This window comes from Thalassophryne amazonica, chromosome 1 (genome assembly GCF_902500255.1).
Source record: "Thalassophryne amazonica chromosome 1, fThaAma1.1, whole genome shotgun sequence".
NCBI lineage: Eukaryota > Metazoa > Chordata > Actinopteri > Batrachoidiformes > Batrachoididae > Thalassophryne > Thalassophryne amazonica.
In genome coordinates this window covers 25,166,786-25,184,938 of record NC_047103.1, presented here as the reverse complement: position 1 = coordinate 25,184,938, position 18,153 = coordinate 25,166,786, and the positions used below count along the sequence as shown (strand labels likewise).

Genomic DNA, 18,153 nt, shown 5'->3' with positions numbered 1-18,153 from the left:
ATCTTGGCTGTGTATTTAGGGTCATTGTCCTGCTGAAGGATGAACTTTCACCCCAGTCTGAGCTCAAGAGCGCTCTGGAGCAGGTTTTCATCCAGGATGTTTCTGTACTGACGAGTCTCCCAGTTCTTGCTGCTGAAAAACATCCCTACAACATAATGCTGCCACCACCATGCTTCACTGTAGGGATGGTGCCTGGTTTCCTCCAAACATGACACCTGGCATTCATGCAAGAGTTCAATCTTTGTCTCGTCAGACTAAAGAATTTTGTTTCTCAGGGTCTGAGAGTCCTTCAGGTGCCTTTTACTAAGGACTGGCTTCCGTCTGGTCACTCTACAACCCCTGGCAAAAATTATGGAATCACCGGCCTCTGAGGATGTTCATTCAGTTGTTTAATTTTGTAGAAAAAAAGCAGATCACAGAGATCACAGACATGACACAAAACTAAAGTCATTTCAAATGGTAACTTTCTGGCTTTAAGAAACACTATAAGAAATCAAGAAAAAAAGATTGGCAGTCAGTAACGGTTACTTTTTTAGACCAAGCAGAGGAAAAAAATATGGAATCACTCAATTCTGAGGAAAGAATTATGGAATCACCCTGTAAATTTTCATCCACCAAATTAACACCTGCATCAAATCAGATCTGCTCATTGACATTGACCCTTTCTGTCTTTGCAAGGAATGCTTTTCACAGTTTTTGCTGTATGGCAAGATGCATTATCATCTTGAAAAATGATTTCATCATCCCCAAACATCCTTTCAATTGTCCAAAATATCAACATAAACTTGTGCATTTATTGATGATGTAATGACAACCATCTCCCCAGCGCCTTTACCTGACATGCAGCCCCATATCATCAGTGACTGGAAATTTACATGTTCTCTTCAGGCAGTCATCTTTATAAATCTCATTGGAAAGGCACCAAACAAAAGTTCCAGCATCATCACCTTGCCCAATGCAGATTCGAGATTCATCACTGAATATGACTTTCATCCAGTCATCCACAGTCCACAATTGCTTTTCCTTAGCCCATTGTAACCTTGTTTTTTTCTGTTTAGGTGTTAATGATGCCTTTCGTTTAGCTTTTCTGTATGTAAATCCCATTTCCTTTAGGCGGTTTCTTACAGTTCGGTCACAGACGTTGACTCCAGTTTCCTCCCATTCCTCATTTGTTTTGTTGTGCATTTTCGATTTTTGAGACATATTGCTGTAAGTTTTCTGTCTTGACGCTTTGATGTCTTCCTTGGTCTACCAGTATGTTTGCCTTTAACAACCTTCCCATGGTGTTTGTATTTGGTCCAGAGTTTAGACACAGCTGACTGTGAACAACCAACGTCTTTTGCAACATTGCGTGATGATTTACCCTCTTTTAAGAGTTTGATAATCCTCTCCTTTGTTTCAATTGACATCTCTCGTGTTGGAGCCATGATTCATGTCAGTCCACTTGGTGCAACATCTCTCCAAGGTGTAATCACTCCTTTTTAGATGCAGACTAACGAGCAGATCTGATTTGATGCAGGTGTTAGTTTTGGGGATGAAAATTTACAGGGTGATTCCATAATTTTTTCCTCAGAATTGAGTGAGTCCATATTTTTTTCCCTCTGCTTTGTCTAAAAAAGTAACCGTTACTTTTTCCTCTTACAGTGTTTCTTAAAGCCAGAAAGTTGCCATTTGAAATGACTTTAGTTTTGTGTCATGTCTGTGATCTGCTTTTTTTTCTACAAAATTAAACAACTAAATGAACATCCTCCGAGGCCGGTGATTCCATAATTTTTGCCAGGGGTTGTACTAGCACCATGGCCACACCTAGTCATTCCATTCAATCAAATCCCAGTCCAGTGTTGACTGTTTCAAGAGTGAAGACCGTGACCGGCTCACATGCACCCCAGCTCTTTGGAGCAATCGCTCTCGCTCAATCCGTTCCTCACATTCTGTATTCTCTTTCCGCAAACATCTTAAAACCTATCTGTTTGGGCTCACCTTCCCTCCATAGTGTAACTGTCACTCGGCTGTGTTGACAATGGGAATTCATTAATTCATTATTGGTTTATTTGACAGGGACAGTGCATATTAATGAACGTACAATTGTTTATAGGCAGTATATACACACACACACATATATATATATATATATATATATATATATATATGTGTGTGTAAATATGCCAGTTTTAGCATAATACTAATTTCCATCCATAGTCTCCAGACATAAAATATAAAACACAGAGCATTTAACAAGCATAAAAACATTGATAATTTTACAATATAATACACTGTCATATTTTGATATAACCCAGAGCCATATAAAGGAGGAGTTATCTGTTCCGGTCAAGATGGAGGTTAAAATGCTGTTGTCTCAATATAAAAATGCAGGAAAGTACTGAGGTAGAATTCAGTTGTAGGTGTGTACAGGTACAGTCAGTTTTATTATAAGATGCTGAATTAAAGTGCTTTGTCGCGATAGTAAAGTGCGCGATACAGCTGCCGTATCTCTTTAAAGTGCTGGTGTGCATAAGCTTACCTATGTGTTGTTGTGTGCGTGTATATGAAAGTATATTGCTTTCGCATGTCTTTAACTCATAATGATTACAGGTTTGGTTATCTTTCAGTCATGTTTTAAGCTGTCTTGAATAAAGCAAATGTGGGGCTGAACCTGATTGTCGTTGGCCGAGTAATCCATGTGCTACTGCCCCTAATAGAGAGTACATTTTGAGCAAAGACAGTTTTTCAAAATTTGATCTCGCAATCACACCTAGCGGAGGATCTGGTGTTAATTTCATTGTTACTTTTCCTGTTAATATAGTTCCTCAGAGGGGGTGGGGCCAAATTGTGTAGAGACCTGTACACAGCACAACACATTTTAAATAGCATGAAATTCTCAAAACTTAAAAGCTTATATTTTTCTAAGATTGGACGGTGATGAGAAATCTGTTTTTTTTTTTTTGGTCCAATATTTTTATGGCTTTTTTGTACAATTGTTCTACTGGTTTCAGTACAGTTGTTCCTGCAAAGGACCATGTTGTAATGCAATACTCTATATGTGACATGAAGTGTAAGTAAGATTTGGCCGCATCTATTGTAATAAACTGTCTTATCTGTTTAAAATTAGATCGATTGAACTTTACAGTGTGATTTACCTTTTTGATATGTTTTTTGAATGTAAGATTTGGGTCTAATATCACTCAGAGATATTTGAATTGGTTCACAAGCACAGTTCTTCCCCTTCCAAGAAAACATGGGATCTGGCTAGCTTAATTGGTCTTTTGGTGAACATCATACATACAGTTTTTTGGTGTTCAGCAGAAGACAATTTTTATGTAGTCATTTGTGTATTTTACATAGTGCATTTGTGAGGTCTACAGATATTTTGTCACACTTTCCCTGGGTAAAGATCACTGCGTCATCTGCATACATTTGCATATTTAGTTCAGAGCACACATTGGGGAGATCATTTCTATACAGAAAGAATAATAGAGGGGCTAATATTGAGCCTTGTGGAAGACCAACATAACTAGGGAGATACGAGGATGTGGCACCATCCACAACAACACGCTGCTTTCTGTTCGAAAGATAGGATTGAAACCATTGAATAGTACCCTCTGAAAAATTAAAATATGAATTGTAAAAATTGAGATATTGAATTAAGGATTTTGCATATTAATACATGGACTGGTTGAGCACCCTTGAACTTCAATCAATCACTCAATTTTATTTATATAGCGCCAAATCACAACAAACAGTTGCCCCAAGGCGCTTTATATTGTAAGGCAAGGCCATACAATAATTACGTAAAAACCCCAACGGTCAAAACGACCCCCTGTGAGCAAGCACTTGGCAACAGTGGGAAGGAAAAACGCCATTTTAACAGGAAGAAACCTCCAGCAGAACCAGGCTCAGGGAGGGGCAGTCTTCTGCTGGGACTGGTTGGGGCTGAGGGAGAGAACCAGGAAAAAGACATGCTGTGGAGGGGAGCAGAGATCAATCACTAATGATTAAATGCAGAGTGGTGCATACAGAGCAAAAAGAGAAAGAAACACTCAGTGCATCATGGGAACCCCCCAGCAGTCTAAGTCTATAGCAGCATAACTAAGGGATGGTTCAGGGTCACCTGATCCAGCCCTAACTATAAGCTTTAGCAAAAAGGAAAGTTTTAAGCCTAATCTTAAAAGTAGAGAGGGTGTCTGTCTCCCTGATCTGAATTGGGAGCTGGTTCCACAGGAGAGGGCCTGAAAGGAAGCCAGTGAAGAGAGGCCAATATGGGTGAGATATGCTCTCTCCTTCTAGTCCCCGTTAGTACTCTAGCTGCAGCATTTTGAATTAACTGAAGGCTTTTCAGGGAACTTTTTGGACAACCTGATAATAATGAATTACAATAGTCCAGCCTAGAGGAAATAAATGCATGAATTAGTTTTTCAGCATCACTCTGAGACAAGACCTTTCTAATTTTAGAGATATTGCGTAAATGCAAAAAAGCAGTCCTACATATTTGTTTAATATGCGCTTTGAATGACATATCTTGATCAAAAATGACTCCAAGATTTCTCACAGTATTACTAGAGGTCAGGGTAATGCCATCCAGAGTAAGGATCTGGTTAGACACCATGTTTCTAAGATTTGTGGGGCCAAGTACAATAACTTCAGTTTTATCTGAGTTTAAAAGGAGGAAATTAGAGGTCATCCATGTCTTTATGTCTGTAAGACAATCCTGCAGTTTAGCTAATTGGTGTGTGTCCTCTGGCTTCATGGATAGATAAAGCTGGGTATCATCTGCGTAACAATGAAATTTAAACAATGCCGTCTAATAATACTGCCTAAGGGAAGCATGTATAAAGTGAATAAAATTGGTCTTAGCACAGAACCTTGTGGAACTCCATAATTAACCTTAGTCTGTGAAGAAGATTCCCCATTTACATGAACAAATTGTAATCTATTAGATAAATATGATTCAAACCACTGCAGTGCAGTGCCTTTAATACCTATGGCATGCTCTAATCTCTGTAATAAAATTTTATGGTCAACAGTATCAAAAGCAGCACTGAGGTCTAACAGAACAAGCACAGAGATGAGTCCACTCTCTGAGGCCATAAGAAGATCATTTGTAACCTTCACTAATGCTGTTTCTGTACTATGATGAATTCTAAAACCTGACTGAAACTCTTCAAATAGACCATTCCTCTGCAGATGATCAGTTAGCTGTTTTACAACTACCCTTTCAAGAATTTTTGAGAGAAAAGGAAGGTTGAAGATTGGCCTATAATTAGCTAAGATAGCTGGGTCAAGTGATGGCTTTTTAAGTAATGGTTTAATTACTGCCAACTTAAAAGCCTGTGGTACATAGCCAACAAACAAAGATAGATTGATCATATTTAAGATTGAAGCATTAAATAATGGTAGGGCTTCCTTGAGCAGCCTGGTAGGAATGGGGTCTAATAGACATGTTGATGGTTTGGATGAAGTAACTAATGAAAATAACTCAGACAGAACAATCTGAGAGAAAGAGTCTAACCAAATACCGGCATCACTGAAAGCAGCCAAAGATAACGATACGTCTTTGGGATGGTTATGAATAATTTTTTTCTCTAATAGTTAAAATTTTATTAGCAAAGAAAGTCATGAAGTCATTACTAGTTAAAGTTAAAGGAATACTCGGCTCAATAGAGCTCTGACTCTTTGTCAGCCTGGCTACAGTGCTGAAAAGAAACCTGGGGTTGTTCTTATTTTCTTCAATTAGTGATGAGTAGTAAGATGTCCTAGCTTTACGGAGGGCTTTTTTTTATAGAGCAACAGACTCTTTTTCCAGGCTAAGTGAAGATCTTCTAAATTAGTGAGATGCCATTTCCTCTCCAACTTACGGGTTATCTGCTTTAAGCTGCGAGTTTGTGAGTTATACCACGGAGTCAGGCACTTCTGATTTAAAGCTCTCTTTTTCAGAGGAGCTACAGCATCCAAAGTTGTCTTCAATGAGGATGTAAAACTATTGACGAGATACTCTATCTCACTTACAGAGTTTAGGTAGCTACTCTGCACTGTGTTGGTATATGGCATTAGAGAACATAAAGAAGGAATCATATCCTTAAACCTAGTTACAGCGCTTTCTGAAAGACTTCTAGTGTAATGAAACTTGCTCCCCACTGCTGGGTAGTCCATCAGAGTAAATGTAAATGTTATTAAGAAATGATCAGACAGAAGGGAGTTTTCAGGGAATACTGTTAAGTCTTCAATTTCCATACCATAAGTCAGAACAAGATCTAAGATATGATTAAAGTGGTGGGTGGACTCATTTACATTTTGAGCAAAGCCAATTGAGTCTAATAATAGATTAAATGCAGTGTTGAGGCTGTCATTCTCAGCATCTGTGTGGATGTTAAAATCGCCCACTATAATTATCTTATCTGAGCTAAGCACTAAGTCAGACAAAAGGTCTGAAAATTCACAGAGAAACTCACAGTAACGACCAGGTGGACGATAGATAATACAAATAAAACTGTTTTTTGGGACTTCCAATTTGGATGGACAAGACTAAGAGTCAAGCTTTCAAATGAATTAAAGCTCTGTCTGGGTTTTTGATTAATTAATAAGCTGGAATGGAAGATTGCTGCTAATCCTCCGCCTCGGCCCGTGCTACGAGCATTCTGGCAGTTAGTGTGACTCAGGGGTGTTGACTCATTTAAACTAACATATTCATCCTGCTGTAACCAGGTTTCTGTAAGGCAGAATAAATCAATATGTTGATCAATTATTATATCATTTACTAACAGGGACTTAGAAGAGAGAGACCTAATGTTTAATAGACCACATTTAACTGTTTTAGTCTGTGGTGCAGTTGAAGGTGCTATATTATTTTTTCTTTTTTTTACTGTGCTGAGGGGACTGGCACTATAGAAGTTATTGTATAGTATTTTTATGAATGGTTTTCTTTGTTTTTTAGGCAAAGAAGGAGGATGAAAGAATTGGTACTGGTGTTAATGCTGACTCAGATGCTGGGGTGGATGAAGCCATGGGCGACGATGTGGATGCCGATGCCATGGGCGACGATGTGGATGCTGATGCCATGGGCGACGATGTGGATGCTGATGCCATGGACCATTGTGTAGTGAATGATGACGCCATGGACGGCAGTGCCATGAGTGATGATGCCACAATTAGTCATGGGTCAGATGAGAAGTGATTCATTTTATACTGAGAACTTATGTCTCCCCCTCTGTAAGGTGCGGGGGAGACATGAAATAAGTGCCCAATTTTCCTTGCACAACAACTTTTCTCCTGGATGCCATGATCATCAACTCGACTGGACTGACGCTATGTTTGTTTTGATCCACGTTTGTGATCCACCCACCATTGTGGGAACAAATCAAAAGCTGTGTTCACCACGGGGACACGTTCGGCACTATTCAGGATTATTTGAGTTTTGTTTTTTTTTTACCGATGACGAACAATGCGTAAAAAAAAATCTGACCAATGCAACTACATCGGTCCAAACCGGTCTGGATCCGGGATTGATGTTGCTGCTTTAAAGGGTGGGCGGTGGAGACATCTTCAGTTTTTGTTTAACGTTGACCCTTCTAGTTCATTTTATACTGAGAACTTATCCATGGCTTAATGCTATTGTAACTGTAATAATACTGGATGATGTCACCTGGCTTAGTACCTGAGAGATTGGAGGGTATTTTACCTGTTTCTATGACTGTATTATTTTGTGTTTATTTATTTATGTAAGGTAAATTATTCTATTGAAGTTTTATTGCAGTGAAGTCACTGATTGAGAAAAGAAATTTCGTTTTCTAGTGTATACAATTGCACAGTGAAAATAACAACAAAATCTTTGAACCTTAGTCATGGGTCACACATCACAGATGAGAACTGATCCCTGGCTTAATGCTATTGTAATTGTAATAATACTGGAGGGCAGATGATTTATAGCAGGGGCGGTGGCCAAGTGGTTAATGCACTTGGTTTCAGTTCGGAAGGTTCTGGGTTCAAATCCCACCCCTGCCACATTTCTCCATGTAATGTGGAGTTGCGTCAGGAAGGGCATCCGGCGTAAAACCTGTGCCAAATCAACATGCAGATCCACCTTGGATTTGCTGTGGCGACCCCGAGTGCGAACAAGGGAGCAGCTGAAGGGATTTACTTTTTACTGGAGGGCAGATGAGAACTAATCAAGTTACTGAGAACTTGTCCATGGCTTAATGCATTGCTATTGTAATAATACTTCTAAAGTAATAAACTTGCAATTTACAGACTCATGCAGTGTTCAGTGTTCCTTCGTGTTGGGGGACATTGCAACAACGTTGCAGCAATGTTGTGTCACAACCTCCTGAGAACGTTCTAGGTTGGTTGGTTGGCAACGTTCTTGGCAACATCCCAGGAACATTCTGGAGAGTCTACAAATGAACGTTCCTACAACGTTGTGATGCAACGTTACTGCCACTTTGATGTAACATTCAGGCAACGTTCCATTGTTAGCTGGGCAACCAACCAAACAGACGTGACCAAAAACATAACCTCCTTGGCGGAGGTAATAAAGCATAATCCAGAGACAGGGCACTTTAAAACTGTCACGCACGTCATTGCAAAACATGGAGTTACAGAGCTGCAGCTGCATAATCAGGCTTTAAATTAATTAAATACATCATCATAAATTGTAACTTTATGTCAATTTGATATCTTTTATATTTCTTTTGATAGCACCTGTACCTGGATGTCTTGATGTATTTGGTTAAATTATTTAAAAAATGTTGAAAACATTCAAATGTCCATTCAGTAGTTCAGCGCAGTTGGAACCAAAATGGCGCCATATTACCCCTAGAGTGCCTTGATTGGAGACTGGCGTCAACTGAGAACATATGGCGCCGTTTTGGGTGCGTATTTGTGCATCCAAATGCACAGCAACTCGGCATTTCCCAAAGAATAAATAAATAAAATAGCTTAATTTACATGCAGACAGATTAACAGCCAACGTTATTTTTGCGCCAAGATGGCACCGTGAGTCACGTGATCGATTATTTCGTTAGCGCCCCACACACACACACGAATCTAGATTCGCTCTCGTTGGTTGTCTATTTATCGGCTAAATCGTGCTGAAAAAATGCAGTCAACTGACCGTTTTAAAAACCAGGAAAGCGTGCCCCTTTATACAATGCTTATACTACAAATTTTCAAAAAGATTTAAATTTCTTTGTTCCGTTCCATTAAGGTCTGTAAAACTAGGTTTTCCGAGGTGACTTCAACGCTTCACGACTGCGAGCGGAAGTACGTCATCATGGCCTCAGACTGCTTGTCACCGTTGTATCTTCACCTCATGTGTCGCCTGGTAAGATTATCTGCCTGTCTCTCGTCACTTGTTTTGTTTTTCTGAACCGACGTCCTCACTTTAAGACACTGTAACGATTAGAACAGCAGTGCGCATTGAAGAGGCAGAAACGAAACGTTTTTCAGCTTTTAACTTATTGAAGCAATAGCTTCAGGAAGCTTCAGAATTCACTGTTTTGAAACTCTCGAACCACCCGACAACAGTGGTGATCGCTAGGTGTCACACCTGGCGATCATCAAAATATAAGTAAGTGCTAACATGAAGTGCAAATTAAAAAAAAAATAGAAAGACCCTATAATATTCTCGCACAGACACCATGACTGTAAGAAGCTGTTCAGCTCTAACTCGTTGAATATGAACCTCTGGTGTTAAAACCAAATCGCAAAGTGAACTAAATCTTAATTTTTTTGAAGTCACTCCACTTCCTTGGTGTTGGGAATGTTGTAATTTCGGCACACTGTTCAGCATTGTCGTTTTCCTCTCCAGTTCCTGTGATTACGTACCTGTTTGTTGTATAGACCCACTGAAGTAGAGTTCAGTGTATATAATAGGTATAATACACGTAGACTATATCGGAGTTCCGAGTGCGCGTGTCTGTAATCCACTTCCGGTCGCCGCTATCGTTACAAACAAACCCACGTATGCGCACGTCAGGCACTGCTTTCTGTTGCATCAGGCTTTGTTTTCATCAGCAATTCATGCTTATTTCTTTCTCAACACTTGGACTTTGGTGATCCACAGCTCCCAGACCAGCAGCAGATGTTCAACTGGTAGTAGAGGCAAGATGGGCAGGATATGTGCAGTGAAAGTGTAAACTGTGGGAATAGCACATAATCTATTGAGAGATGGAAGGAGAGAGTGTGGTACACAACTGCAGGTTTGCATCTGGGGATTGTGATTGCCCAAGGCCATTTCAGCTGTTCCCAACTGAGCCAGCCAGGAGAGCAGAATGGACAAAGTTAGTGAACAGATAGCAGCTGGGCTCTGGCTATGTAAAGAACTGAACACCCAAAAAGAATTCTCGTGTCTGCAGTGTACACTTCACTGATGGGATGCCCAAAGAACTGCACCCAAACACAACACTTCAACTTGGCAATGAGCTAAAGCAGGTGTGTGATAATAAAGCTTATTTCTTCATGATTTTTCTACCTGTTTTAGTGCTTGTTGATCCCTCCTCTACTACAGTGACATTAAGCTTTTTCATGCACCTGAAGAAGTTTTTCACTTGCACACTTTTTCATTTCCTACCAGAAAAGCTTCTGAATATCGTTTTGTTGTCAAATTGGTGTAATATGTGATGCAGATTTGAATGAGAAGAGTGGGGAAGTTTCTAGGTATGACAGTCTAACTCGGGTGAATATCTGTCATTTTGGGCAACTGGGCGTGAACGTCAGGCCTCTGAAAATGCATGCCATCCTCCAAAAGCATGTTATTGTATTATTATTTGCCTGATCATAAAGATTCCAAAAAGGTATAGTTTGGACTATCTGTGACTGAATTCTATGGAGTTACGGGATAAAAACAGCAAGAATGGTGACAAAGGTCAGTTTCATTTTGTACAGGGGTCAAAAGTTAAAGTTGCTCCAATTTTTAGTAAAAAAGTGATGCAAATTATTGGTTGAGCTAATAGGATTAATAAATGTAATAGTGTTGACAGTGTTGAATGCTTGGTCTCCAAAGTAAAGGTCAAACAAGGTCTACGTCTATTGGATTCTATGACATGTGACATGTGTTACCCCGTAACGTGATAAGTAAGGATGATACATGGTCCATACTATTCCTTTTTAAAACTGTGTTAACTCAACTAGTAATTTGCATCACTTTTTACCAAAATTGGAGCAGCTTTAACTTTTCACCCCTGTACAAACCGACACTGACCTTTGTCACCATTCTTGCTGTTTTTATCCCGTAACTCCATAGAATTCAGTTGTAGACCGTACAAACTAAACCTTTTTGGAATCTTTATGATCAGGCAAGTAATGTGGCATAGGTTTCAATATGATTGGAGCATCTTTTCATTTTGGCTCCTGTGTAATTCTTCAGCTGACCCCTACTTGAACGCCAACTGAAAATTCAAGTGGCCAATTGATTTTTTTCAAAAGAGGATTGTCTGAGGAGTATTTCTGCCAAATTTGATGCTTTTATCACCATTTGCAGGATTCCATTCTAAATATTCTCTTATCTGCTGCACTATATCAGAATGATAGGGATTTCTGGAATTTTAAAAAATCAAAGAAAGTGGATATTCGCAGCCATATTAATGACATTTGTACTTAGTGCTGCCTGGTTAGGCTTATGGTCAGAATTAGTGGTTGTAGTTAACGTAGTTTAGGAATCTACATATCAATAGCAAATGCATGTACAAGTACGGAGCTTCAGGATCACATGACCTATAATTGATCCCTGAGAGAGACGCGACATATCAATAGAAATTCATTGTCGGAATACAGCTACGTACAGATAGCCAGTGACAAAATAAAAAGGTTGGCTATATCTGCCTTGAGAAATGGGAGGTTGGTGAGAGGACATCCCAGTCAATCATAGATCTCCTATCAAAATTGGAGCATTGTTAACGTTTGACCTTTGTACAAACTGAAATTGACCTTTGTCACCATTCTTGTTGTTTTTACCCTATAACTTCATAACATTCAGTCAAAGATAGTCCAAACTATACCTTTTTGGAATCTTTATGGTCAGACAAATAATGTGGTGTAGTTTTCAATTTGATTGGGGCATATTTAGATTTTGACCCCTGTGTAATTCTTCAGTTAATCCCTGCCTGGTTGCCTTTTTGAAAATGCAAGTAGCCAGTCATTTTATTCAAAAGAGTAATGTCTAAGGTGTATTTGTTCCGAATTTGATCCTTGTATCACCATTTGAAGGATTGTTTCAGTTATCTGCTGCACTACAATATGAATAAGTGTTTACAGATTCTTAACCTGTTTTAGTTCTGTTTGTGCTCATGTCAGGGATGGTCCCATTAATCGATTTTTTTGTCATTGTTTTCCCCCTCTAAAACCAGTGAACCAGCTAAGATGTCATGTGTCCCTGATCAAGAGTCATGTCTTTGAAGTTTATCCAGAGACTTCTACTGCCCAGACAGTTCGGGATACGTCATGCTTCCATTGTATCCACCTCCTCCGTCAGGCTTCTGGGTGATGGCAGCAAAGATTGGCGCTCATGTTTGGCTTGCCTGTGTACCTCAGCTGGCTGCTGCATCAGAAGACTGAGCTGTCGGAAACTCCAGAACCAGTTTGGGAGAATGGGCCTGACCACTCTTGTCAGAGAGCCATTCTCTGTTACTGCCAGTTCTGTAGGTCTCCACAGAGATTCCATCCCAAGGTTTCGTCTGACCCACATGTATCAACCTATAGATGTCGAGGAGCAGACTTTCCAGCAGCGTCTAGGAAGCTGCTACTCCTCCCAGCAAGTCATCAAAGTACTGTCTTCACTGGAGGTCATGTCTGACTCCATGGCAGCAGCAGTACTTCACCGCGTGGCCGACCTGGAGCAGGAGGCCGCCTCTCTAAAGGACCCTACAGTTCTGGAGCATGACACCCTCAGGGCGCTGTGCTTCCAGCTGGAGCAGGACTCTGGGCAACTGACGGATGCAGCACTTGTGTCAATTCTGCTGGCCTGTACACGCCTCTGTACGGATTCTGGCACCAAATTGATGATGCGGCTGAGGTCAGAGAGTCAGGAGAGGCTGGACGGGGGTCAGATGACTGTAGGGCATCTGTGTGTGTTGGGTCAGGCCTTGCTGGCCGTTAAGGGTCCTGGTTGTGTGATGTTCGGGCAGGTGATGGAGCAAATTCAGAAGCAGGAACCCGCCCAGTGGACCATAGCAGACCTCACTGCTCTTTATAGACTTGTGCAAAGTGGTGTGGGTGAAGAGAGACGATACTGGGACCTTCTGAATGCCATGCACGCCCATGCCATGTCTGTTACCAACCAAATGGATGCTCCTGCTGTCAGCGGGTTGCTTGATGCTCTTGTGACCTTGAATCAGAATCAAGCAATACCTCTGATCATCAGTTTGTGTAAGCAGGCCGTACGACACGTGCCTTACTTCACTCATGAGGAGTTCACAAATGTACTGGGGGCATTAATGCACTTTGGTCACAGTGATCAGTACTTTGTCAAGGCATTAGAGATGTACTTCCCCAAAGTGGTCTTCACCTCTCACCCAGAGACCATTACCAAGGTGATGCAGTTCTTTGGCTGGAGGAATGTCCTGTCCCGTCCAGTGTTTGACACGGTTGCCGAGTGCTTCGTATATCGGGCAGATGACTACAGCTTGAGCCAGGTTGCTGGGCAGATCATAGCTTTTGGGAAGTTGGGCTACCTTCCACCGAACTCCAAGGCGGTCTTCAGGAAACTTGAAACCATCCTACAAACCCACTTTTCACACTTAAAACCTCGAACCCTGATCAGCCTGCTACACTCCTGCATCCTTGTGGAGAGGTTTCCTGTTAATTTTGTCCCCAGTGTTTTCAGCAGTTACTTCCTGCAGCAGCTTGAAGGTAAACCACCTCAACCTGCTCCTGCAGTGTGGACAGGGTGCACAAAGGCTTTCTGTCCACTACTGCAGTGAGTACTAGTACTCAGTGAGACCAAAAGTCTCAGTCTCCCTATGAAATTTAACATTTGTTTCAAAAATTTTCCCAAGTGATTTTTTTAACAGACCAAGTAATTTTCAACACAGTATTTCGAAACATCCTAGTTTTATTTTGGATGCTTACGTTATTTTATTTTGTACACAAACAAAATTCTTTCACAGAAACTATTTTGAAGAAAATTAATGGCGGTGCACTAATAAATTTTTCCTCGTCTGTATCTTGGATGGAAATTTGGATTTCGTCAGATCCTGGTGTCATTTAACTGATCTCCTCAATCTGATCTACCACGATCTCAGTGATTTTTGACCAATAGATTGATGACATCATTATGTGATAAATCCAAATTATCATCCAAATTAACTCTTTCCTTCCTGCCCTTAAACGGCTGTGAAAAAAAATGGCATTTTGGTGGTTGAACCCACTCACTCATCTTCAACTGCTTACTCCAATTAAGGGTCACGGGGTGGGGTGGGGCGTGAGGAGGGGTACACCCTGGACAGGATGCTAGTCTGTCACAGGGCCACATATAGACAAACTAACACATTCACACTCACATGCACACCTACGGACAATTATAAAGTTTCCAATCCACCTAACCTGCATGTCTTTGGATGTGGGAGGAAGCCCACACAAACACGGGGAGAACATGCAAACGCCACACAGAAAGGCCACAGGTGGGAATCGATCCTGTGACCTTCCTGCTGTAAGGCAACAGTGCTAACCAGTAAACCACCCTGCTGACCTGGTCAAACCCAGTTTAAGCTATAATTTCCCCATATTGTAAATAATTCATGATACTTATTTCTGCATTAAAATGGTGTCATCACAGGATACTTTCCAAACCATATTCGTTTTATTTCAACAGAGGCAACAAAAAAACCTATTCTTTGAACATCTGTAATTTGAAAACTATGTAACCCAGGAAAGTTTAGAAATTAGGTACAGGTGGGGGGAAACAATGTATAGCAGCTTATAACCGTTTAGTATTTTCTGTTACCTTTCCACATATGACCCGTCAAAGAAAATAGGGGCTCATAATCTGCAAAATATGTGAAAATAAAGCAAATCTGAGGCCACGAACTGGGAGCCATTTGCTGATTTTATATGCAATGAAGCTAGAATAAAAATGATGTTGATGCATTAAAGACAGGTTTAATTAGATTCAAAATTAAGCAGACATCAGCATTTAATCTTTATTTCCAACAGTGACAGCCTCCTGTCACAAAGATAATAGAAAACTATAGATTTATGGATCATATTATGATATTTCTCATAATATGGTGTGGGCAAATGTGTTATTGACAAAAAAGAGGGAAAATCCGCACACTGGTATAAAGATCCCAAAATCTTTTGACTAAAAAAAAGCAATGTTTCAAAACGTTTCTGTGCAAATATTTGCTTTGACTGCTGTTAATCCTTTAACTGTGATGACGCAAAACCACTGAAACGTGCCGCCTTACATGTAACATTTTTGGCCTCTGATACCCTGAATAACAGAGCTAAAGAGCTGAAATTGTAATATATTAAAGCATAAAGATGGAGGTTCCCAAAGAAGGTTTAGCATGCTAAGATCAGATGGTGACCAAGGTGTACATAAATAATATACAAATAATGAATGTTTATGAGTGCAATAGTAAGAATATTTCATGAGGTGAAAGATGAAGTGTTCCATTCAATGAGGCTGTAACATTTCATTGCACGAATGAAAAACATTGTCTTATATAACACCTAAAGGTGTTAACATGTATAGGTGTTATAAAATAGGAGTTTTCGTGTACAACTAATTTTCAGCCCAGAACGTTATGTAAACCTGCCGTATATACACAAACTGTCACAGTATCATGTGCATATTGTTAAGTATTACATTGTGTGTGTGTGTGATCCAGAAGAAGAAACAGCGATTGATTCAGTCATTTTGGCTCAACTGACCCAACTCTACCTGACGATGAAGTTAGAATGTCCTTTCTATAAGGTATAGTAACGGTCTGGTAAACAGGACAACACCCCAATGGTACTTCCTGAGACGATGTTCTGTTCCTAGTCATGTTTTTTTTCTGTCTTATCTGTTCAGGGTCGCAGGCTTCTTCCCAGATATCAGGTGAAGTCCTTCCTCACCTCTGGAGTCTCTCTTGAGACACCAGTGGACATGCACCTTTACCACTCTGTGACAAATGGATTGGTGAATTTGCTTGGGACTCGTTCATACTTTGCATCAAACGTGTTGACGCATTACTGCTACACACTAGGTACTACACGTCTGCTCCACGCCCGCTTCTTCCCCGTGGTTCACCGGTTTAAGGATTGATGTGTTTTGTTTGTAGATGTGGAGATAAAACTTGATGAAGGTCTATATGTGCTGCCTGCCCATGAAAATGATGAGGTCCACAAGAGGTAAGTCTTCTCAACTTATCTAGTAATATGTTGTCATATGGTAACTACATTGAAGAAGTTTTAGATCAGGTTAGATCCTTTTGGTGAGATGGGCTGTGTCACTGATATGTTGGCAGGATAGCTCTTTGTATTGATGGGCAGAAGAGGTTCACTACAGGTACGAGGCAGCTACTCGGGGCAGAGGCCACAAAACAGCGACACCTGAGGCTTCTGGGATATGAAGTTGTTCAGGTGAGAGCAACCCTGCATCTGCAGTCCTCCCACACAATCATTACTGTAGTACGAACTACAAGCAAGCAAGCAGGGACACAATTCTGATGCCTGTATGATAAAGCGGAAGAAAATGGATGGATGGATTTTTTAAAACAATTCCTTATGTATTTTCTTCCAAGGCCGTGACCTCTTTGTTGGACAACGCTACCAGTTTTAGAAATGTCCCCTGTGTTCTTGGGAATTTCCCAGGAAATTCTTCGGTTCCCAGGCTCCAGCTTCCTCACGGGATTGTACAGTGTAGTCTGTTTGCACACTGCGGCGGTTGTAGATCATCCAGCTACCTTTACATTACTGCTAAATGCCTACTGAGTATCCACATATGGTCCGTACTGCGAGTTTTTTTTTTTTTTTTGCATACTATATACCGAGCTAGCATGAGTAGTCACAGAGTTCCTCCCTCTCACTTTGACCAGAGGATTTGGAATCACTTTATCAACTGTGAGGAAACACCTGTGTTGGAGTTAAACACGTCAACATTATTTGCCAATTGGTTGAGAGCTACTACATCATAAGTACCTCGTTTTTCACAAGCATGGAAGACTTGAATGAATTTATTCGGCACACACAGATCCAAAAACAAACTTACAAAGAATGAAAAGAAAATAATCCAACAACGCACCATGCGCCCAAAAGGGTGTAGGCAGAAGCAAAAGGCAAAAAATAAAAATTATACATATGTATATGTAAAATTATACATCTACCCATGATAACTAATACAAAGTATAAAGGAATAGTCCCTCTCACTGTGACCACAGACATGTTTATTCATTCAGTATCACCTTTGAGGGAAAAATATTTAAGGTGTTGATAATTCCTGAGTATTTCGTACAGTTTGGTCCACCATTTTGCTGCCAATGGCATTGATAAGCATAAAGCAACAGGGCAGACCAATGCACACGCTGGTGGTCGCCGTCAAAAAGCATGTTCACCACTAGTCTGCTGTGACCAGCTCCTGTGGTGGAGGTCTCACAGACTGGGTGAGTCCACATTCAATATACCTTTGTGTTTTGTTTTGGCCCTTGGTGGTTCTATAATGGCCTCCTAGTTGCCAATTGTGTTGACCATATTTCTGTAAAATCACTAAGTGGCCAAGAGCTTAATCTGTATTAGAAATTTGTGTGGCTCAGGTGGTTGACAATGTTGCCTATGAAACAAAAGGTTGGTGGTTCAATCCCAGGGTGCTGTCTGTTCAAGTTGTTTCCTCCAGTCAGGTGGAGGAAACATATAAATGCATCACAGAAATGGGAGAGGATGACATTTGGGATTATTTAAGACCTGTTGATTTATTTCTTGACCCATCCGCTCTTTCTTTCTTCCTAACTTTGCCTTCATCTTTCCTTTTAGATTCCCTACTATGAGTTTGAAACATTGCAGAACGATAAGAGTGTCATGGATTATCTACACAAGAAAATCTTCCCTCACTCCTTCAGACTGAGCTGGTGATGATAAAAATCTAAGACGTCTTAACCACAACGATTATTTGTTGTATTTTGGAGAGAATACACTTCATATGTTTTAACAATAAAGTAGCTTTTCTATGAAATCTCAATCACAGTA

General features: G+C 40.4%; 1 protein-coding gene across 3 annotated transcripts; it reads left to right on the top strand.

Annotated features, from left to right (window-relative positions):
• The first annotated feature begins 9,221 nt into the window (after window positions 1-9,221).
• On the top strand, window positions 9,222-18,145 carry fastkd3 (FAST kinase domains 3). 3 transcript variants are annotated; one of them, XM_034167487.1, is made up of 7 exons: window positions 9,222-9,313; window positions 12,336-13,836; window positions 15,819-15,904; window positions 16,004-16,178; window positions 16,254-16,323; window positions 16,440-16,554; window positions 17,941-18,145. In XM_034167487.1, exons 2-7 carry the CDS (start codon window positions 12,375-12,377, stop codon window positions 18,037-18,039), a joined length of 2,007 nt encoding a protein of 668 aa, XP_034023378.1. In that variant the 5' UTR covers window positions 9,222-9,313; window positions 12,336-12,374; the 3' UTR covers window positions 18,040-18,145. The 3 variants fall into 3 exon arrangements, with proteins under 3 accessions (XP_034023378.1, XP_034023392.1, XP_034023384.1); XM_034167501.1 differs by having other exon boundaries at window positions 9,224-9,313; window positions 15,822-15,904; XM_034167493.1 differs by lacking the exon at window positions 9,222-9,313 and adding an exon at window positions 10,130-10,422.
• Window positions 18,146-18,153: the final 8 nt, after the last annotated feature.

What these genes read in the sequence shown, in the direction of transcription:
- fastkd3 (XM_034167487.1), top strand. Translation starts at nt 12,375, where the DNA reads ATGTCTTTGAAGTTTATCCAGAGACTTCTACTGCCCAGACAGTTCGGG. An exon ending in TAGAATGTCCTTTCTATAAG is followed by an intron (nt 15,905 to 16,003) that starts GTATAGTAACGG and finishes TTATCTGTTCAG; the next exon opens with GGTCGCAGGCTTCTTCCCAG. An exon ending in AATGATGAGGTCCACAAGAG is followed by an intron (nt 16,324 to 16,439) that starts GTAAGTCTTCTC and finishes ATATGTTGGCAG; the next exon opens with GATAGCTCTTTGTATTGATG.